This window comes from Anser brachyrhynchus (genome assembly GCF_964034855.1).
Source record: "Anser brachyrhynchus genome assembly, chromosome: 4".
Classification (NCBI taxonomy): domain Eukaryota; kingdom Metazoa; phylum Chordata; class Aves; order Anseriformes; family Anatidae; genus Anser; species Anser brachyrhynchus.
Window position 1 is genome coordinate 13,525,416 of NC_137698.1, and position 22,840 is coordinate 13,548,255.

General features: G+C 43.4%; 2 protein-coding genes across 29 annotated transcripts in view; one reads left to right on the top strand and one right to left on the bottom strand.

Annotated features, from left to right (window-relative positions):
• Positions 1-22,840, bottom strand: part of LOC308195067 (uncharacterized protein) — a 1,623,621-nt gene that overhangs the window by 1,108,411 nt on the left and 492,370 nt on the right. The window lies entirely within an intron of this gene.
• ADGRL3 (adhesion G protein-coupled receptor L3) overlaps positions 1-22,840 on the top strand; it is a 535,523-nt gene that overhangs the window by 493,877 nt on the left and 18,806 nt on the right. For 27 of the 28 annotated variants that reach the window (XM_080591834.1, XM_080591831.1, XM_080591832.1 and 24 more), the window contains 3 exons: positions 2,542-2,710; positions 5,518-5,643; positions 8,138-8,234. In XM_080591834.1, coding sequence (XP_080447960.1) covers positions 2,542-2,710; positions 5,518-5,643; positions 8,138-8,234 — 392 coding nt within the window. Of the gene's footprint in view, positions 1-2,541; positions 2,711-5,517; positions 5,644-8,137; positions 8,235-10,260; positions 19,624-22,840 lie in introns of those variants that run through there. The other variant, XM_080591829.1, reaches the window with a different exon arrangement.

The window sequence follows — 22,840 nt, forward strand, 5'->3', positions numbered from 1 at the left end:
CTTTATCTCCAGGTCTGTTTTCTGAAGCACAACCCTGTATCTCGTACAGTTTGCCCTGTTGAGGGTCTTCTAACCCAAAGATTCCTTTCCATCACTGAAGGTAGCATATTTCCACTCTCCTTGCTAAATAACTGTTTCACTCCTGCGCACCGCTGCAGCCAAAGGCTCTTTGATCGGGTTCAAGAGCTGGCTACACTTTAGGGCAGCATAGTTTTGTGATGTCCTGTGGATCAGTTTTGAAAGACACTGTTAATGTAGGAACCTTTTAATCACGGTGAGAAGGGGGAAGAAATAAAATGGTGTTTTCCACTTCATTTATTTTTGTTTGTTGGTTGTTTTTTAAGGAGAAAAAAAAATTGTATTTTAAAAATTGGCCTGCAATTAAGATGATAATGTGCTCTCACTGATGGTGGAATCTCAGGGAGAATAATAAACCAAGTGGCTAAATCTGTAAACTTCATCTAGTGGCTACCTTCCCGAAGTGTTTTGAGAGTGCATTTTCAATTTGCATCACGGTAAATATTTATTAGCAGGATTGACTGGAAATGCTTCAAAGGAGCTGTTCTGGTCTGATAGATACATAATAGGGATTTTTAAAGAACTGTCTAAGGAAGCGGTTACCTTAGGGAGCTCTGCTGGTCATGTGGTTAAATAATACATATTTTATAAACTTCAGCGGAAGACATAATGCTGTATTTTCATTCTAATACCTAAAGAAAAACAACAGTGAACATGAATACGACATCAGTATGATTCTGTTTGTGACAAGCCCTGCTGAAAGCAAGAGGATTCGAAGCTGCAGCTGCCATAGAGACTGTCAGCCTGCCCTGCACACGACTTCTTTTTCCCCTAAGCTGCTGCTGCCTTATCTTTCTCTCCCCTGCCCCATGCCCTCCCTGCTTAGCAGACGAAAAACCAAATATGCCCAAACTCCAGACATGTTTCTACGAGGCTGAAGTGTCTTAGTGAGTTAAAATTTAGGCAGGTCGTTTAAGCCCTTTTGTAGCACCCTGGGCTGCTTCGGGGCAGGCAAGGAAGCAGAGTTATCAGTTGGCTGCAGGCTTGTCTGCTCTGGGGAACCAAAGGGTTAAATGGTGAGGAAAGGGAGCAAAGAATGGGGATGACTGATGGGTATCACGGCTTTCATTTTTATGATTTTATACCTGTTTATGCCAGGGGTAGAGAGAAGAAAATCAAGGTCATGAGGGAAAGGGCAAAGGGATGCTCACAGCACTGCTTGCTATGCAGCTGTGCTTTCCAGCTGGAAGTTGACTCTGTCCTCTATGCAGCAGCTATTCCCTTATAGCTGTAGGTAATTTAGCAAGTGGAAATTAGGTGGATGGTTAGGAGCAGGACCCAGTCCCCCCTCTGTCCCTATCCTGCTTGTCACACTTTACCTTGTGTCCTGGAACTGGATGATTAGCCTCTGAGGAGTTAATTTAGCACATGGCTAACTGTTATTTAGTACGGTGACATGGAATGCTTCTCCTGCCATCTCAGCTGGGCTTAAAGCTTGCCTAAAATCCACCTGAAAAAAAAAAAAAAACCAAACACGCAGCAGCCATCCCTCGTCCCTGGCTCCTCCGCCTGTCCTTGGCATCTCCACAGGGGAGCCAGGCACCGTTTCCCAGAGGCGCAGCAGAAGGACTGTCTATGCTAGCAGAAGGTTGCTGGGAGTAAGCAAGTCAAAATTACAACCTGCCTGTGTTTGCTTGAGGAATATTTTGGGCCAGGTAGTGGCTGCCCCCTGCTCACAGAACCGTCCTGGGGCAGAGCAAGCAATAATCTTAGTTTTGCAGCTGATGTGAAGTAGGATTGGCACTCCTTTTCTCAGGGCAGCAGCTGCTGTTGGAGCAAACGTGGTGTGAGAGTGCACAGATGTTTATATATATGTATTTCCCTCATCACACGGTGGAAGAAGTGTGAAGCAGGGTCACAGAGAACCTCCTTTGGTGGAGCTGATCTAGCAGGACGTGAGGGCTTGCCCACCTGCTTGTCGTTGTTCGTCTGGCTCACAGGTATATGGGAGACTAGCTAAAATAGAGCAATAAATGTGTCTTGGTGTTAATGGTAAAGCAGCTAGTCCAGCTGGCAATCCTGCCCCAGTGAAACCAGTGGACACTAAAAAAGTGACATTTAGAGTTGTTGTTTTGGTTGGTTTATTTTCTTTTTTTTCCTGCCATGTACAGAACCAGCATCTACATATCATTTACATAAGCACTGCTTTTACATTAAAAAAAAACCAAACAACATCAACAACAAAAATCCAGAAACATTGCAGATACAAATATGCTTTGGTTATGATAAATTTCCATGCTCATAACATTTCCATTTCTGTATATTTCCTCAAGCTTGAAGACTTGCAAACTGCATCCAACTGAAGACAAAAATTCCTACAACTCATATTGATATGCTATTTTCTTTTTGCTAAAACCACAGCCAAAGCCTTCCCTGTTTGCAGACATGTGCCTTCTTTTGTAGATGAAAAACCAATCCCTTTCTTTCCCTTTTTTTTTTGTTTTGTTTTGTTTCTCCTAATAGGTCCTGGGTTATAGGTGCAATAGCTCTACTCTGCCTATTAGGACTGACCTGGGCGTTTGGACTCATGTATATTAATGAAAGCACAGTCATCATGGCGTATCTCTTCACCATATTCAATTCTCTGCAGGGAATGTTTATATTCATTTTCCATTGTGTCCTCCAGAAAAAGGTAAGACAGACGGTTCCCAGTGGCAAAAGCGGTGGTAATGGTGTGTTTTGTTGCCTAACAACCGCAGCGTAACGTTATCTGTGTGCTCTCAATTCCTATCTAGCAGATTTGTCTCTCTGCACCTAACAAGGGCGGTGTTGAGGCTGGAAAGCTGCAGGTGCAGGGGGATGAGGTGATGAGGAAGATATGTGCCAGTGGCATTTCAGCAGCCGGGGTGCTGCCGATGAGTGTGGTGGAGGCAACACACGAGACGGCTCACGGTTTGCAGGGCTTTATGGTAGCAAACCTGTAGAAGGGCTTTGCTGGCTCTCGGGCAGATTCTCCTTTCCCTTGTGCCAGTGTGAGATGATGGGAGCGACTCCACAGGCATCCAGAGGGTCCTCGTGTGGCTGAGTGCTCTCACAGCAAAATGAGGCTTTACATCTTCATTTGGGCCCTGCAGGAAATCACCCCTTTCTGCAGCAGTGTATATTGGGGGAAGTATGTAATAGGGACTGCTTCCCCTACTCTCGAGGACTGAAGGACCTATGCTCTGCAACAGTTCATTCGACTTCTCATTGCTTGGTCCTAATGGGGGATTTTGAAAATCTTCCTTGAAACAAGCACAGTAAGTGCTTCTTGGTGGAGCTTGAAGTATGCCCCAATTAACATTTGCAAGATAACAGTGGAATAACTTAGGTAAACTCTGATTAAAAAAAAAGAAAAATAAAAATCTTTGTGTATATATACATCAAACTTACAGCCTCTGGCAGTCAGCAGTAAATATTTTTAAGAACCATTTTATTCTCCACTGAAATTCAGTAGTGCAGAGCCCTCCCAATCTGTGCATGTGTGCTGATAACTTTCGATGTACATCGTGGTTTCAAAGGCCAGTTTCTTCATCCAAGATAAACATAGGGAAGAGATGTGGGTACATCCGGGCCCCAATTTCCCAGCGTGACCAGTGGCTTTTGCTGGAATGGCTTACTGGGAAAAGTCAGGGCCAGGTTGAGGTCTGTTCTTCACCCAAGGGCCTCAGGCTTTCTCCTGCATCACACGTTTTCCTATAGCCTTGAATGGGAAGTGAGAACTGGCCTAGGAGAACAGAAACGAAATTCCTCAAAGCAAGTGCACTCTGCAAGTGGTGCTTCGGGAGGATCTGCAGAGCCATATGAAAACATCATTTTTGAATCTGAAGACTTTCGTGGTTCAGAGTTTTGTTGCATGCCATTTCATCTCAGATTTGTGCAATTTAAAGCTTTAGCTAGATGCAAATGCAATGCTGATGATCCTAAAGCGTTTGACAAGAATGTTTCCAGGCAAGATGATAATAAGAATGTAGGAAGCTTCACCAGTGCTAATTAAAACTGCAGGTGCCCCTCTGACAAGGAGTTTGAATTTCTGCACCATTCTCACTGTCCCATCCTCTCACCTCCAACCTGCCTCACAAAGGGTCAGTCCCTAGCATGGCATCCCAGTACGGCACTGTACTTCTTGCCTATCAGGGTGCTCGTTTGACACTCAAAACCCATGCTCCCTTCTCCCTCAAGCCAGTCTACACTCTTAAACCATCCCCGATGACTGTGGGATCGCTCCTGATTTGTGGTTACATAGAGGGGAGGAGAGTGCAGCCGGTACCTGGCTGTGGGGGGGGTACATCTCTCTGATCCAGGAGCTGAGGGAGGAATTATTTGAGAGGAGAAAAAAAAAAAATCCCTTCCTTTCCTATCTATCATGGACTAGAAAATCAGCAAAAAGCTGCAGAGAGGCAAGCAGTGGGTGGCTAATTAAAGCAATTGAATTATTTTCCCTCAGCAAAGGATTGATTAGGCACTCAAGTATATTGGGCACTCGTGGTATTGTGTTTGTCTCAAGCGCTTAAGGAAAAGCCTAATGAAAAAGCTGTAATTTGCTATTTAAACAGTTGTTTCACAGAGTTTTCAAATGCTCATAGACGGTCTGGGGAAATTTCACAGCTAACTGCATGCTCCAAGTAACCTCAACTGGTGTTTTGGGCAGGCGTGTATTTTTTTTTTTTTCCCATCAATGGGCAACACGACCGACTTTTGACTTTTCAGTACAGTCTGTTCATTTTCAGTCAAGTCCATATCTGCTTTCTGGGTATCGTTGCCCATTAAGATCACACGTACTCAGATCTGCAGCTTAGCTCCTGCCCTGGCCCAGCTCAGTGTAGCTCCCAAAAAGGTGGCAAGGCTTTACTCCGGGTGAGGAGCTGCCCTGGTTTGACTGCAGTGCCCATTGAAACCATGACTGGCTTGTGCTGTGCTGTGGCTCCAGCCACCCCTACAGCCTGTGAATATAATCACTAGGGATGCTGGCTGTACAGTTTCCTCAAATTTCAATTTGACTGAAAGAAACAAAATTAAAAAAAAAAAAAATCAATAGCTCTTATATGTTTCTTTTGGATTTTTTTTTCTTCTTAGTCCCTTGCCAGAAGCAATAACTTCTAGTAGCTTGATGAGCCAATATGCCAGTTTACATCAAATCTATGAGGATATTAATTTTCAGTCATAAATAGTGTATCTGTAGTTTCTCCAGTGCTCCTTTGATGTGCCTCAGAGGTAGCTACAACCAACTGGTGTCAACGAGCAGCTTTGCTGCATAAAAGCAGTTCCTTATGCCGTCGTAAATGGTGAGCTAACATGTTGGGAGCATGTTGGGAGCATTCAGCTGCAAGGCTTCTTCCCTGCAACAGCTATCGTTTTAATGAACCACCAAGGAAAAATCAGGGGCTGTGTTGAAAATCTTAAGGCTGTGGGTTGGAGGAGGAGCTGCCTGTTAACCACCATTACTGTTTCTTTGGCTAGGTACGTAAAGAGTATGGAAAATGCCTGCGTACGCATTGCTGTAGTGGGAAAAGTACAGAGAGCTCTATTGGCTCAGGAAAAACCTCGGGGTCACGGACACCTGGAAGATATTCCACAGGCTCACAGGTAACCCACACTTCTTGTGCGCATCCCAACACTTGGCACTTCTACACCAGTATCGTTCATGTCGGGTGGGAAGCTCTTCTCCATGCCTCACCCTCCCAGATTACAGCAAGAAGCTGCCTTAGAGCTATCCCGAGCACATTGCCAAGATTTCCCTCCTTCACAGACCTGAATTCAACATGACTGCTTCTCTTGGGATGTGATGGCAATTAGTGCCTCTCCAAGAACTTTCTAAATAATTGCAAGGAGAGCAAAAAGTCCAAATTTGCCTCCCAGAGGCTAGTGAGTGCTCATAACCAGAGCTGCACCGCCTGCTTTCCATGGAGATTAGGAGCTGGGAGCATTTTGTCAGCGTTGTTCTACATCCTGGCATGTCCTTTAATTGCGAATCTGAAGGTTCTTGTCACTGCTATTGCCATGTACAGGAATGATACAATAACAAACAAGTATTTTTCTTGCTAGAAAAGGACTCCAAGAGTCTTGCAGCCCTTCACAGTGAAAGGCTTTATGGCATTCAGTGGTTTGATCAATTCCATTGCCTCACTCGATATTCCTCAGTTTATAGATCTGTTAAGAGAATCCATTGGGGCCAGATTATTTTACTAAGTCACTGGATTTTTTATGCTCTGGTCATCTAAATTTTGGGGTTTGTGTAGATTGTACACTTAGTAATTTTCAAGCTAACTTGTACACACAGATACAGATTTATGGAAGAACAGTTAATATAAAATGAAGAAGCTTACTTCTTAATCAATAGGAACCAAACACAAATTTATTCAGTATTACTAATGGAAGTAATTATACATGACAGTTCAACTATTAAATTATGAAAGACATGCAGCGAATAACAGTCTATAACCTCCCAGGAAAACATAATGTGCGATTTATGTCTTGGAGCAAATTGTTATTTATTTTCTATGGCTTCCAAGATGTCATCCAAGAGCTCCACTTTGACATTTACTTAGGTTTGGATGTTATGCAGGGAAAATAGCAGCGATAGAATATGGGGCTTCTCCCCAGAAGGCCATCAAATCCTATAGTAATCAATAATGTACAACAATAATGTATCCAGTAACATTTAGGTGGGTGATTTCAAAGCCACTGGCAGCAACCCCCTTGTTGCAAGGGAGTTTTGAAGTACAGAGGCAGATTATTTTTCATTTAGAGGCTTGTCCTTGGAAACGAGGGAAATGCTTGAATCCTATCACAGGCAGGAGAAGCCTCAGAGAGTGGATGGAGATCTGAGTCGTTGAGTATATCTGACCCCTAACTAATGACTAGAAAAGTCTAAGAGGAGCAAAACTCATTAGATCCTTTTTTTACCTCTGAGAAGCACTTAGGATACAGAATAATTAATCCACATGTATCATGTCAGAGGAATACAACAGATTAAATGTCCAGGTGAAAAATAATTGCTATAAAAGTGCATGGGCTGCATGTTACATTGTGGTTCCATTTCTAGAGGGCTAATGCGTGATTAGGAGATGCCATTAATATATAGCTAACGAGTAGGGCAGGACACACTTTCCAGCTGTGACCACATGAGTAAGGCCTGGATGATCTTGCATGGCTACAATTCCATTACAGGGAGCACTGCCTTGTTAGCTATTACAAAAAACATGGTCTGTCACAGTGGCAAACAGCATTCTGGATCCCCAGGACAACCTGGCAGCACTTTCACACAGCCATGGGATACATCAATCATAGTCTCTGAGGTGAGGTGAGCCCCCTTGGCAAGGGGGCTGTAGTTGGACCACTCACGAGATGTGTGTAGCTGAGTTTTTGATTTTTTGCAAGGTCTACATGGGGAAGAGCAAGACAGTGGTGTAAAAGCCATGGAGGTAGATGCTTCACTGTATATCTAAGAAACAAAACAGAAGGCCAGGACATTCAGGACACTGTTTCCCCAGCAGCAGAAGCTACACCACAGATGGCAAAATCAACACACTTTTCAGTAGGGGAACAGAAGTTATTCATTTGTGGTGGATTTTTTTTAACCTGTATTCCCCAAGATGGATCGTACCTGTAGAAAACTTCCATTCATTCAGGAACACCAAGACACACATCAACTGTTCTGTTACACTTTGCAAAAACTAGACACAGGCTATGCAAGGTAATACAGGAGGCGTGCATGCTTCCCTGTGTAAGTTATTTTTCAGTTATTGGGTGCTATATTGGTAAATCTGTAGCTCGTGTCGGTCTGGGTTCATCTCATATGAGATTTCTATTGCTTTTTTTAATTAAGATGTAAGCAATCCAAGCAATCCTATTATGCACATCTTATTTGAGGTAGGCATTTGTGTTATGAAGTCAGGCAGGCAGTGTCTGGTATACACGAGGCGGGTTATAATGAAACAGCAACTGCTTGCTTACAGCTGGATAGAAACAAGTCTCATCCTGAGCTAGACATGCCAATAGCCATCTTTAGTGAGGCAGAAAGAAACCTATCTGCAGCTGCTAAAAATTCATTACCTGCTGTGGTTCAATCCCTCTTCAGAGCCGGATTCGTAGGATGTGGAATGACACAGTTCGAAAGCAGTCCGAGTCTTCCTTTATTACTGGAGATATAAACAGTTCAGCTTCACTCAACAGAGGTAATTATAAACTATTTTTCTTATCTCTAACTCTTGTGATGGCTGTAATGAGTCTAAAATATATTGCCCCTTTTTTCCCCTCTCCTTACCTCAGATGGCATCAGACCTTATTCACTCACACAAGACATGTTATGTTATTAATTGGGAGGAGGTTTTGTGGTGGTTGTTTCCTGTTTTCTTTTCTTTCTCTATTTTTACATACGCATTTTTAAGAACTGTCATTTCTAGAAGGGAGTTAGGAAAAGGAAAAAAAAAAAAAGTGGAAAAAAAACCTCCACCTTCCCCCAGACAAACTGAGTGCCATAAGTTGCTGAGGTGTTAGACCTCATTGCTGGCGGTGAAAATGGGCCGTCACAGTACTGTACAGCCTGTGTTAAGCATCATAGACATTGTGATTGCCTTGGGTACATAGCAGTTCTGTCATCTCTGTGGAAGGAAAAATGAACAGCAGAGCACATACGTAAGGAAAACTGTGTGCTTGGAACAAAATGGTCTGCGTCGATGTTAATACCTAGTCTGAAGAACTGACTAACGTGAACTTTACAGACATCTGTGGAGGAAAGGCTATCAGAGAAGTACAGAAATAGAGGCATGACAAACAAAATGTGGTGCCTGGCACCAGAGGAAATCTGAACAGCTTTTTTTTAAGAAAAAAGTCTTTTCAGTAAGTTATGGGAAAACAACAGTATGGGAATACCAGAAAAAAAGCTTCAGAGATTGGTTTGTTTCACCTCCAGTGCAATTACTTTAATGCTCAACTTTGAGAAACTAGATGCCAAATTCTGCTTTTAGTGCCCACCCACTTTATGTTGGAATTAAGAGGGGGCAGAATTTGAGTCACTGGGCCCACCTGTTCTCTCATGACAGTGAAAATCAAAAGTATTTCCAGTGCTGATGGTCAGACTGAAAGCTCAACTGAAAATTGAACTGGGACTTTGGTTCTATTTCAATCTTTATTCACCCATTATTCCCACTGATTTTAGGGCAAGTTTGGCCTGTGTAATAATATAAGGATAGGCTTGAAGGATTTTGACTAGTAGCACTTAGTACTTAGTAGCACTGACAACTGAGTGCTGGGGAACTAAGGATATATGATTAATTTCTCTGAACATTACATATATTGCCCAAATCAGTGCAAAGGGGAAGGCAGTGTGGTTAACATGGAGGTTATTTTATCCCTCAAACCACTCTGAAGGATTTTGTGCCGGTATATTTTCATTTTGCACTGGAGATTTGTTGAGAAAGATGGCTATAAGATGCCGTTACTGCAAATGCCTCTGTTCATATTGATTTATCCATGTGTGTTGCCCTTGCATTTCTCTACATCTTTGCATCAAAGAGTAGAGAGCTACAACCAGGCTTCTCTGGGGCTAATTTAGAGGGGGATCAGTTGTTGTAAAAAGGTTACAGCAAGAACCACAGTTCCCCTCTGCCATCCATCACTCAGTCTCAGTGGCAAACCAAAATGTGTTATGCATGAAATGTTCACTCCTCTAGTTAGCACAGATTTCTCCTTGTTCTCTGATGCAGCTGAGGCTAAAAAGGGAAGTGCTCTGGCAAACAGGATCATCTTGGGTTTGTTGGAAGAAGAAAGGTATCCCTCCCTTTTCAGTTTTGGCTTTTTTCTTGCAAATATGGGAGTATGACCATAAGCTGGGGAAGCTATCAAGAGGCTTTAAGTGGGTAATCTTCATCCCAGTGTGGCAAGAGCCCGTTGCTAGATGTACCTGTTATTGGAAGGTCAGTTGGAAAATGAACTGCTGGGGGAGGCATCTTCAAAGTGGATTTCATCCGGCTATTTCTGTTCTGTGCCATCGGATGAGATGAATCACCCAAAGGGCCTGAATTTCTCCACAGACTGCATAAACAGCTCGGTAACTGTCTTCAAAGGGATGCCTTTTAGGTGGGAAACTTAAGCGACTTGAATAAATTGTACTATTACTCAGAGGCACCCCTCTCTCTTTTTCACACAAGCAGGCAAACTATTTATTTTGGTTTTGTTTGTTTTCTGTCTTTTTTTTGGTAGACAGATCTGCAAAATGGAGGTTAAAACATTTCCTTGGGAGTTAGTGTCTCTGAAGCAGCAGGCGGTCAGTTGTGCTAGGAAAATACACCTGACATCAACAGGAATCCAGCTGCACGGGGCCCCAGATATTTCACACTTTATCCTGTTTATTCCAGCTGGAAAGAAATGTTCATGGTCTTAGGGCTTTGCATAAAGCATAAGTTGTTTCTTCAATCTCTCCAGAGGGAGCTGAAGCCTGAACGGACCAGTGGGGCAATGTGGTTTTCACAGTTCTTGTCTTCCTCTTAATATTTTAATATATCTCAAGCTTTAAAGGAGCCATTTCATTAATGTTTTATTTACAAGTGTGCAATTAAAGCTCAGAGGAGTCAAGTACAAACCTTGAATTGTCTGGTTGGTATCTTTCCCTGCCTGAGGTTGATACAGCAGGCTTGTGTACCCTGTCAGAAGTCTCTCTCTAGGCCTCCCAGACTAGATACCTTCTACATGAAACTGTCTGTGTAATCCCAAATTAAACATTCTTTGTGCACTGGTATTTTTCCCAGAACCTTCAGACAGCAACCCAATTTCTAAAGTAGGGAAAAAAATGATCCTTTCTCTGCAGAATCATCCCATCCTTCAGCTCCTGATCTGACTCAATATTTCCTAAGCTGTCGCTGACTTTTCATGCTCCTGTCATGGAAGTGGAAAGCAGTGAAACTTCCTCTAACTGGGTACTTTCTCATTGAAGCCTTTTTTTCCTTCATCGCATTCACAGTACTTGCAGCCCCCTGCTGCTTGCTAACATCCCAGGCAAGTCTGCTCTTGCTATCTGTTTTCCTGTTTTAAGATTAACATCACCTATATCACCCTATCCCTTTTTCTCCTTCTTCCATGAATCTCATAGGCATATCATATCATACCAATATCATATCAATATCATACCTGTATTGGCACATCCCTCCTTTGGACATGTAAATGTACCTTTTTCTGATTTAGCAGAAGTCACATTGCTTACAGCCTTTTCCAGCTCCAGCCCCTCTTTCACCCGCTACCTCCCCACAAAATCATTGGCTGTAACGTTGTTTTTTCACCTCTTGCCTGATGTTATTTATCCTACCAGGAATTTCAGACATAAACCCATACTTGCCTGATGTATCATGTTCTGTAATGAAACTTATACTCACTCTTGACTCCCAAGACGTACATGAGCATTTCAGGTATTTTCTGAAGGCAGCTTCTAGTTATAGATTAGTGTAAAATGTTTCAGGCTTTGTTCCTCCTTGCTTCTTGTCGTAGCTTAGTGTGCGGGTTTGGGATAGTTATACCACTGAAACCAGGAGGAAGGGAATAGAAACTGGCTGTGGATTTCCTCCTCTACTGTCAAAGGAAGACCATGCCAGTCCATCCTGTAGACATGTACTCCATTTCAGGATCCAGGGGCCTTCCTGCTCCTCACATTCCAGCTCTGCAACTTTGCCCTCATTTTTCCCACTTGGGTCTGGCTGGATGTTTCCGCCATCTATTTCACATCCACCCTGTGCTTCTCCCAGCAGTGAAGATTTGAGATGGATCTGCTGCTTCAAGGACTTAGTCTCAGTGGTCCTCCAGCTTGTCCGTGACTCCAATCCCTGCTAGATAAAAAGCACAGACATTACTTCGGGGACTTTCCTCATCTACCTGTGCTCATGATCCTTTTAGTGTTTCTGTTTTTCTCTGCATTCCTGTCCTGTTATATCTCATGCGTGACACAGCAAGGACTGCCCTTTATTTATGTTAGGCATGACTAGACTGTAATTCACTGTGGAACAGCGTGCTTGCAAAGTCCCCAAGCCTGCATTTTGTTATTCTTCTTGCCTGACTAGGAATTGATGCAGCTGGGATATGAATGCCATGACTTCCAGCTGACTTCAGTCTCCCAAGTTGCTTCCTCTGATGCAGAGTTATTTAGACTTTGCTACACCTACGCCAAGGCTGTGAGTCTGTGCTGAGCTCGGACAAGTGCCACATGGCAAAGTAATGCTGGAGCTCTAGACCAGTGTTGAATTAGCATCCCAGATGTGGTTGTTTAACATCTGAGGAACAGCCTGCCCAAGCCAGACATGTCCCATCAGTGCTAGGGTTGGGCATGCTCACAGTGTTGAAGTTATAACTGGAAGCTCTTTCAGAGTGAGCCACAAAAGGTGAGTGGGATAAAAACTGAACCAAGCTGATCATCTTGTGAGCAGAAAAAATAAGTCTTCCTTTGCCTATAGGACATTTGGGAGGCTTAAGAGGTCTTGATACAGACACTCAGAAGAAACGCTGAAAAAGTGGACCAAAAAACCATGCTGGGATCCCTGAAGGATGGGCTGTTGGCTAGAAATGTTTCCATGAAGGCTGAAAAGTAGAAGGAATAAAGAGAAATCAACAGGCAGAACTTCACTTTGTCGTAGGTTCATCAGAAGACGGAGCAGATAACTGTGTGGTTGTAACAGCAGATCCTTTGGTACCTGGGGTTGAGACAGTATTTAAAAAGAGCAGGAGATTAAAAGCAATTAACATCATTACTGTCTTCCCAATTCTATTGCACTTCTGCTTTTGAAATCTAGTCACGGGCTTGCACAGCACACGTGGACGGGGTTGGAATGGAGTTGTTGCTCAGCACTGTGCTGATGGCAAGAGGAGCAGATTGCAGGGGGCCGCTGCAAATGTGAATGTTGGGCTCTGATGGTATGGCATGGACCTTAGCCTTGGGTACATCCGAGTGTCTACATCCTGAGCGTGAGGGACAGGTCTGTTTACACCTCGGGAGCGTTACTGTCAGAAACCACTCTGATAGCTTAGACAACCTTGCAAACAAGCAGTCAGCACAAGACAGCAATGTGACTCCAGCCTATTTTTATCCATGTCTTAGGTGAGAGGTAATACAGTAATTACTCTCTCTCTCAGGGTATGAAACAACCGAGAGAGAAAAAGTCATCATGAACCCTATGGTACTTTGTTACCTTTCAGGTTTTCAAGTTAGGGGTTTGATGTATTTTTCTAGAGGAAAAGTGGGAGTTACCTGTTAAAGGAAGGAGTGCTTCTTCTTTTGGTGAGACTTGAGAGCACTAGAGAAAAAGGAAGAGTTTGTTGTTGGTATGACATAGTATTTTGTTACAGGAAAATGTGCTGATAGAGCTATGTATGTCCATTGAAGTTAGCAGGTAAGGGGAACTGTATCTTCACTCGTGGCAAGCACTTAGTGTATTAGTAATACTTGGTGTATTAGCAGTGGATTTTTCCTCTTTGGGAAAATACATGAGCTAGGAATAGAGCTACCAAGTTTCTTAGAAAATAGAAACTACTCCAGAAGTCTGTTGTGCTTGGTCAAGTGCTGTACTCCCACTGCAGTGCTATGTGTCTTGGCTTACAAACTAGACAGCAAGTTTAATAGTCCAGTCCCAGTCTTCCTAGAGAAACACGAGTACGTGCACTCCTTGACTTTTGGCTCTACGCTTTAGTCCACTCACACCCAAAGCAGTGCTCACAGTCTCCTCTACCCTCATCCACAGAGGTCTCCTAGAGAGATTTCTTGGTAGTCTGCATTGCTCCCCATGTCCTAGAAGGCAGAAACATCAGAAAAACCCTGAAAGCTGGTGCAGGACTGGAGTCCAGGACCTCTGGCAACTCCTCCTGCAAGGTGGCAAGTCTTAAATATGAATTGTTCCTTGTGGCCCTGGAGTCTGCTCGCAAAGGTGAACGCATACATGTACTTGCTAGCAAATGTTAGATGCTGGATGGGGGTATGAACACCAGAAACACCATCAGAAACACCATTCACTTCATGTTTTTTCCCATGAAAATGAAACGAAACGGAAAATGGAAATGAGGGCATTCTTTGTCCCTGTCCCTTGGTTTTTCTTTCCAAACGCCTAAGTGTCATTGCATGTCTCAGCTTCTAAGTAGTGCTTCAGAATAAATACTCAATTTCCCTTTGCTTTATTATTTCTCCCCTGTATTTTTATATCAACCACAAAGACATAATCTGAAACGTACACAGGAAAAAGGGAAATTATTGCTACTGTTTTCAGAGATAATCAGTTTAATGTCAAATTCATGTGGATTTCTTCATAATGAACAGAACAAATTGAGCTCAAATTCAAACAGTGGGAATCTGAGTCAGAGAGGAAAATTAAAATGAAGAACATTAATATCCTGATTTCTAACCCAACTGAGACCTGATTGTTTCCTAAATGAAATCTCCCATCAAATTCCTCCCACCCACCCAAAAATATAATTAAGCTGTGATTTCCATTCTGAAACCCTATCTGTGCCATTAACTCAGCAGGGACGGCTGTGTGTGTTTTAGGGAGGGTGGGTGAAGTTTTAAATTACCTTCAGATGGCCATATCAGCCTGAATTTTTAGGAGATATTTCTTTAGGAAACACATCAGAAGGTGAAATCCTGCCTTTGACAGGAGGCTGTCACTCCAAAAGACAGTAGCTGCAGGTTAGCACCAGGGAAGCACAGAAATACTAAAGTGAGTCAGTTTGGGTTGCTTTCCCCAGATTTTCCTCTTTTATAGGGTGAGATGAAGATGCTTGGGTTAAGCTGTCTGCATAGGGTTGGTGGTAGTAGGTGTCACGGTCTGGACATAACTTGGCAATACAGCAGTGAAAACAGTGGCTTTTGGTGTGGTTAGAAGGAGAGACAGACAGAAGAGGTAAAAAAGGGAAAGAAAAAGAAAGAGTAAAATAAAAAATCAACATTCCCCGGGAATCTCAAACCACAAACCTCTCTGGTAGAGGAGCTCCAGCAAGCCACGCTAACAGCAGCTCCTGCTGATCCCACTGCCCCTCTCACCAAATTATACCCCACAAAACTGCCAGTGTCTGTGCCCAGCAAAAAAAAAATTAAAAAGAAAAAAAATAAAAACAGTTCCTATCCCACAAATTAACTTAAGCTGCCCAGGAATGGCTTAACCTGGTTCAGCATTTTTTTCCAGTTGCTGGCTTCAGAGCAGGTATCCGAGCTGCCATGCGAGCCGTGTCAGCCCCTGTTCATGAGCTTAAATAATTTCTCCGTGGTGAGCCATCCCCATACACTTCAAAGAGTGATTGTTGCTCATCTGAGCCCATTGAAAAGCTGACCCTTTGCTGGCAGTGCCTAGAGAAAGTGGAGGGCAGGTGGAAATGTGGATCGTGGAAGCGTTACCGTTGTCAGGTGTCAGTCTTTTCTCAAATGGCTCATTCTCTCCCTGATAGATTTATGTGACCAGTGTGACAGTCAGATTTCTGCCGAATTTATGTTGCATATAAGATAAATAGCGAGCAGTTGAGCTCTGGGAGAGGTGGGAATGCCTCTGCTCATCTCAATAGGATATTCGGAGGGCGCCATGAATTGATATATCACAGTCAGGCTAAACGGTTCTTACCTGCTCTGAGTAACACCAATCACTCTTCTCGTGGCTGGAAGATATTAGAGAATAAATACTTTCTCTGGTTTCTTTCCATTTGTTTTCTTTTTACAGTTAGCAGCAGGCAGTGCTCCAGTTTCTCCTGTGAAGCCAGTCAGTTTTCATATCGTGTCTTTCACAAAGATAGTTTGTCTGTTGATTTTTTGTTTTGTTTGTTGTTTAGTTTTGTTTTCATTATAAATTAGCAGGATGTGGCTATATGAGCACACAAGTTGGCAGGCAGAGTTAACGGTGAGCAGTACAACGTTTAAGCACATTTTCAAATGTGCTGGGTTGCGCTTTTTCTTTTATCCTCACTCCTGTCGTGGCACTGTCGTAGGCAGGTTCAGCACAGCAGACCGCCAGTACGTCCAAGGCACCTGTGGTTGCTTTCCTGGTTCATGAATGAATCTGCAGATGCCTAGAGGGAACTCATCACAACATTCCTGGGTGTAAAACTACTTTACATTCTTTCTTTCTAAGCACCAAATGGTTCAAGAATAATTTGACTAAAGGAAAGTGTCTGTCTCCCGCAGACAGTTTGCCCTTGGCAGTACCATCGCTGCACAACTGGGGATGTGGTGCAGAGCAAGAGGTGCATCTGTTTAAAGCTGAGCTTTGCCCTGGAGATGCTTTAGATGATTTGTGCTCAGTTTTTTAGTGATTCTCAGGGTTTTCTGGAGAGGAGCAGTAAATACAGAGTACTTCTTGAAGTTGAGCCAGGGATGGCCCTGGTAGGGGATGCAGCCTCTGTGACCATTTGGAGACCATCATCTGCCAATGTGCAAATCTCATTTCATCATCAACACTGCTTTCAGCCAGGGCACCTTTTCCCAGAGCCTGTCCTTTTTGCAGAGTGCTGAGAGGTGTCTATGCTCAATGCTCCCCTGAGTCAGCAGGTGCACAGTGCTGCACAGACCCAGAGGACACAGCGCTCCTTGCCCTCGAGCATTTCCCTTCCCACTTTTTAGCCCCAGCCCTGGGAAATTTAGTCCTTTAGTCCCTGGTTTCAAGGGTTTCAACAGTCCTGGAGCCTGGAGGCGTCTGATTTATCCACAAACAGCAACAGCAATGAAAACCCACTTTCCTCCCGCCTCAGGCGTATGATTAGCTGTTCAATTTCTGTTTCTTTATGGTCAAGACTGCCTCTTGAGAGTGGAGTAGTGCTTTTCTGAGGTGTTTATGTGTCCCCTGGATGTTTGGTGGAAGTCAAAGGGCAAGAAGCAGGGTGAGAGTCCCCAGAGGCATCTGCTAATCCAGAGCAAGCCCGAAGGCTCTTTTCCAGCATCTTGTCTAACTACAGTTTCATGAGTGCTGTGGCTTCTGCTCCCTTTCTGGGGAGAGCGGTGCTCAAGAGCACATGCTGTCCCAGCACCATAAATGCCTGTGCCAGTGGTCACAACAGCGGGGAGATCCTCCAGAAGAAATAGCCCAGGGATTTCAGAAGCTTGATTTATGTCAAGACTCTGAAATTTCCATTTTGCCCAGCGCAGGAGGCCGTTTCTTTACCTCACCATCACACTGCCCCTGGCATTTTTCTGATGAAACTGCCCAAGTTTTAACTCTTTGATTTCACACCCTGTGCCCCCTGCTTTTTCTGTTACCTCTCTGTAACCATTACAGAGCACATACATCCTCCCCTTACACTCCCTGGCCCTATGGATACCCCCACCTGGGTCCCACACCCAAACGGATGGCGTATTTGGATGAAGCAGTCCACGTGCAGCTGTACTGAATCAGCCGGGAGGGATTGCTGTTTGCAAGGCACAAATCTCTGCAACCCTGTTAAGTGGCTGTTGTTTTGGCTAAATGTCAGTATCTGGCATCAGAATGAACCATCCTGATAATTACATATGAACTAGAAATGAATTCCAGGGAGCTGAGGTAGCTGTAAGCAAATTAGTATTTTCTGTTTTGTAACGTAAATACAGTATCCTTTTGGACTAGTGATTGCCATGCTCTCTCTTTTTATTGTTCTGTTGTACTTTTTTTTTCCAGTCAGCCATACATTTTGTGCCAGGAAAATTATGATTTTCTGCATCAAGGATCAAAACTTAAGGAATTTAACTCATATTTCTGCTTACGTGCGAAATGAATCCCAGTGCTGATTGTCTTCTAGTCTGTTTTGCCTTTCTGCTGCCTGGGACTGAGTTAGCTGAGATTTGTTGCAGTGATTTCAGTGAGTGACGTGGCATTCTTCCTTTGGGAGATATTATGAACTGGCTTTGATTTTAGGATTGACAGCCATATAATTGGAAGTTCAGTCATTAGGTGGATCAGATTTAAAGAGGAAAAGTAAGGGCAAGGCAATTTCTGAAATCAGAGCGGGCTTTGGGGAGTATTAGATCCAGCAGAGTATTGCTGCAGAGCAATCTTAATATGATGACTGTGAAAGAGGGAGGAAGAAAGCATGGCTGCTTATACAGATTCCTGTAAGTACAGGCCAATTTCTGCCATAGGCAAGGCTCCCTACAAGTAAGAGCTTAGGACTAGGGAGAAATAAGTATAAAGAGGAACAATGAGGGATAATGCACCTTTGTATAGTCACGGTATAGAGAATTATAAACCCTTTGAAGGGGCAGCAATGGTAAAAAGAAATGTCCCATTCTGGGAACGTGTTTCTGCTCTGAGGAGTTGAGAAGGAATCAGTGCAGTGATGGCCTCTATCCTGGGGCAAATATTTATAAATCACTGTAGACTAGCAATATGTTTGGAACGTGGCCTGCAGATTATAATCCAGCAGAGTTTTGTCATCTGAAATCATTACGTAAGAAAGGAAGAAAATAGGTAAAAAGAAATACTTTCCCTGCCCTGTCTCTGCATAAAAGCATGGGATGTTTCATTTTGTTAAGCTCTGGATAGCCCAGAGCTTAACAACCTCATTTGCTGAAATTCCATTTCACTGCAGTCAGTATTAATAGCTTCTCAATGAATAGATTAGATGCTGCAAGTGACAACAAACCTATTTGAGAGAAATTTAATAGGGAGGTTTATTGAAGTTTATTAACTGAATCCTGTTGGCTATTATAAGAACACAGTTCGATAAATCTAAACATCAGAGCATTCGTTGAAGGGAACCAGGAAAAATGCCGAAGATGCCTGTTGTCCTTCAGCAAATGTGTGATTTCACTTTTCATAATTGCATTAATCGTTTGAATAAACTGCAAGAGAACATGTGGAAGACCAGCATTCTTTAAATACATGAAAAATCTGTGTGTAATACAGTAAAGGACACTACTGAATGCTGATAAGGACAGTCACGATAATAACTGGAGATTTGACTCATACAAACCTGCTTTGAATGTATTTTCTTTCACTGGAAGTAAAGCGGAATAAAAAAGTTAATGCTAAGTGATGTACAGAGCTAGCCAGAACTTACAAACTGAGATCTGCGCAGCAAGATTGGTTCAGTAACATTCAGGTTAAGGAAATGATTTATTTACTATGGTTAGGATAAGGCAGATTTGTTTGTTTGCTTATTTTATTGTTTTTTGTTTGTTTGTTTTTGTTGGTTGTTTTTTGTGTTGTTGGTTTTTTTTTTTTGGTTGGTTGGTTTTGTTTTTATATGAGCACTGAGTAAAAGAGTCATCTCTAACCACCTAGTTGGTGTCAAGGACGCACCAGTCACCTGTGCTCGCAGGTAGTTCAGGCACTGCAGTACCTCCCGGGGACTGGTCCGTTCTCTCTCTGCAGGGTGGTCTGAAGTCAAATATATGAAGTGTGAGAAGCTGAGGTGCTTGATTTATGGTGGCTGTGGACAGAAAGATAAGTTGGCTGCTTCAGGAGGCAGAGTGGGTGGGAGCACAGCGCCCTATCCTAGCCCTGCGGGATGGAAGTAGCAAGAGCTGCACGGATGGGAAAATGTGAAGTAAGATGAAAGATTAAGGTTGACCAAAAACACAGCAGTACATGTTTTCGTTGTTGTTTTTTTCTTTGGGAAACAACGAAAAAAGACCAAGAAAAATTACATTTGGGGACTCCCGGGTCAGAGGCAATGAAACATTTTGTTACAACTCAGATGTGCTTTTTCAAAGCTATTTATTTCTGTTACTACTCTAATGAAAAGATGACATCATAAGAAAAAGTCCAAGTCAGCTTTCATACAAACCACTCTTTAGAAACAACCAAAAAATAATTTTCATTTGGAAAACATTGGGTTTTCTTTGGACATTATTGAAATGCTCAGTTGATTCACTACTTTGTCAGATTCAATTTGTTAAATGCTTTGGTCTCTTTTCTCTGCAAAACTGCACTTCAGACATGTCTGCTGGGTGTTGGGGAAATCTTCCCTTCCCCAGCGTGTTCCCATCCTGCTGAAACACACATAGCAAGGCTAGAGCCAATTTTGGCATGGGATTGAAGAGATAGAAAGCCAAGAGTGATATGTGAGGGCGTTGTTATCTTTGTGGACAGATGACCCAGACTAAAGCAGTCAAGCTCAAGCCATTTGCAGCCTGGTTGGACCAAGCTGAATGACGTTATTTTTCAGAAAGTCTGGAAGAGCACTCGGATACATTTCCCTTCCTGCTGAGCAGACCACGCAGATGATTCAAGTTAGCTTAAATGCCTTTGTGTGGCTTTGTCAGCCAGCTGCCCACGAGAAATTGTTTGAATTTTGTTTCCGAATGATACAATCTAGAGTCTGGTGACACACACTTGTCATCTTTCTTTTCATCCTTTGCTTTTAGCTAGTGTCTAAATTTTACCTATGTTTAACAGGGTGCAGCTTTCTCTTATGGTCATAACACCAAATTCTTGCTCTACTGATGTTAAATACGGGCTCTGGTTGTGGTCCTCTCATCCCACTGAACAAGCAGACGCCCAGGTGAGCCTTTGAGTTTGAAGCCTCATCTTTTTCCCACCCTTAAGTAAGGGCCACATGCACACAACACAAGACAGGTTTGGAAACGGAGTGAATTTCCTTTCAGCAGGGTATTTTTGGCTAACAGAAGTGAAGGTGTTTCAAGGCAGCTGAGCCGAAGCCAGCCAGCGTAACTAAGCAAATAAAGAGCACGTTTGGTAATTGCGTGCTGGGCTCAGGTGCTTCAGGAGATGGCAGAGGGATCATTTGTGTAGGGAATGTTACCGCCGAAAGGGTGAGAAGCAAGGACTCCGTGATTTGCTGGGAGAAGTCGGTGTCATGCCTCAGAAGCGGACAAGAGCTGAGGACCCAGCCATAAGTCAGTAAAGAAAACCAAGTGATGGACAAACGCTGCTTGCTGAGGATGTTAGGCACATGGCCAGCCTCAAGCCAGGTAGTTGCCGAGGTTCACATCGCGAAGGAGGAGATTCGGGGCAGTCAGTTGGTACAAGCAGCCCTGATCTTCCTGCCTTTCAGTCCCCAGACTTGCTTTGGCCATTGCCAGCAGCAGCTATCGCAGCGCCAGTGGCCCGTCTTTGCTGCGCACCCACACGTGAGACTGTGGCACATAGGGTCAAATAAGCCTATTTACTTTCTCTCGTATTTAGGGAGAGAGTGCTGCTTTGATCCCAGGCTTTCTTTATCGAGCTTTGCTGGCTGTTTATTACCAAGGCCATTTTCATGCAAACGGGGTCATAGTCTGGTAGCCCACCTGCTTCTTGTGCTCGTGCCTCATCTGCAGACTTAATCCATCCTTTCTAATAGCCCTGCTGGTTGCTATAGCAATGATAAAGTGTTATGAAAAAGGCAGGATGATACTTAAATGTATGGCTGGTGTTACCTTTTCCTTTCTCCCTCCTGGGAAGGAGAAACCCAATAATGGGGATTTGGTTGTTGTATTATTGTTTTATCTAAAGCTTTAACTACAGGCTCTCTGGAGCCTGAATGCAGTTCTCTCTCAAAATCCTTTGAGGCAGGGACTGTTGCAGCTTTAAAGCAGCTAAGGAGAAACAAGAGCCCAGATTAATGAATACAAGGTGTATGCCATTTTCTTTTTAAGATGCCAGAGGTTAAATTTTCCGTGACCTGCACAGAAGGTGAAGTTCGCTGTGGCCAGCGCACCTGCTGCTGAGTCCTTAGGGCCCAGCCCAGTGCCTAAAAGTATTGAAAGCAATCAGAAAGTGCTATGGGTGGGTTTGTTTTGGCTTTGCATCAGGAGAATTACTCAGCACTGCCATCACAAATGGCATTTAGATCAGTAAATTAAAAAATCTTTGCCCTCGGGAATAAAGGGAGAGGAAGGCAGAAGATACAATATTTTTGCTTAGTATCTGCATACGGGCTGTTTTGTTATACCAAGCATCCTCTTTTACACACCTGAGAGAGAGAAAATGACTTATTCTGAGTTTTCAGCCTTTGGTGGTGTTTATAGTTGGAATCGTGGCTCTGCATTAAAAGTTGCCAGAAATGATCTAGTCCAGAAGAGCCAGGTTTGTGTGAATTTAGCTCGTTTCAGAGCCCACTGGGCAGCAAAGAACCCCCCTGGTGCCTCTAGGCAAGCCAAGCATTGCGTGCTGACACAGATCTGTCCCTTCTTGTCTCTTGTCATGCGGCACAAGCAGCCCTGGTGCTAAACGGTCCGACGTGCCCAGCTGACACAGGGAGCAAACTCCATGAGCATCCCTGTCTTTGTTGCAGGAGCCCTGTCTTCTAGACAAGATCAGACCAGGAATATATCGAGTGAGGTGCTCTTTCTGGCAGCTGCCATTTAAAGACGCCTCGAGCAAAAGCATTCAAAATCACGTGGCAGGTATATCCTCCTCTTCCTTATTAAATCTCACAGTGACCAACTTGGAGATTGGGTTAAATCTCAAATGGGAGGATTATATCACTTCTGGATTTATGACTGGCATTAGCTCTGGACATTCCTGTTACCTGAACAAAAGCGAGTCCCTTTTCAAATCTTTTACGGCCCAGCTTGTTTAGAAGTGGCATAAGCAGAAACACTTCAATGCAGCTAATAGTCACACTGGTATAAAGCTAGTGCAAGAAGACAAGTTGTTCCTACAGTCCCTCGCCCCACATGTACATGAGATTAATGGATAAATGCGTTACCTGAAAGAAAGGATTGACTCATTTGACTATGAGTTATATTCAAGGTTGCTTAGTTAAGTGTTTATATAATGTTTTTTTACAGGAGACAGCTTTGTTTCCTTATTTCCAATCACAACAGTTCATCAGTATAGCCAAAACCATCAGGTGAGAGACAACAGTATTTTTTCCAGCTGCATGTGTTGAGGAGCCTCCCTGGCATGCAGCC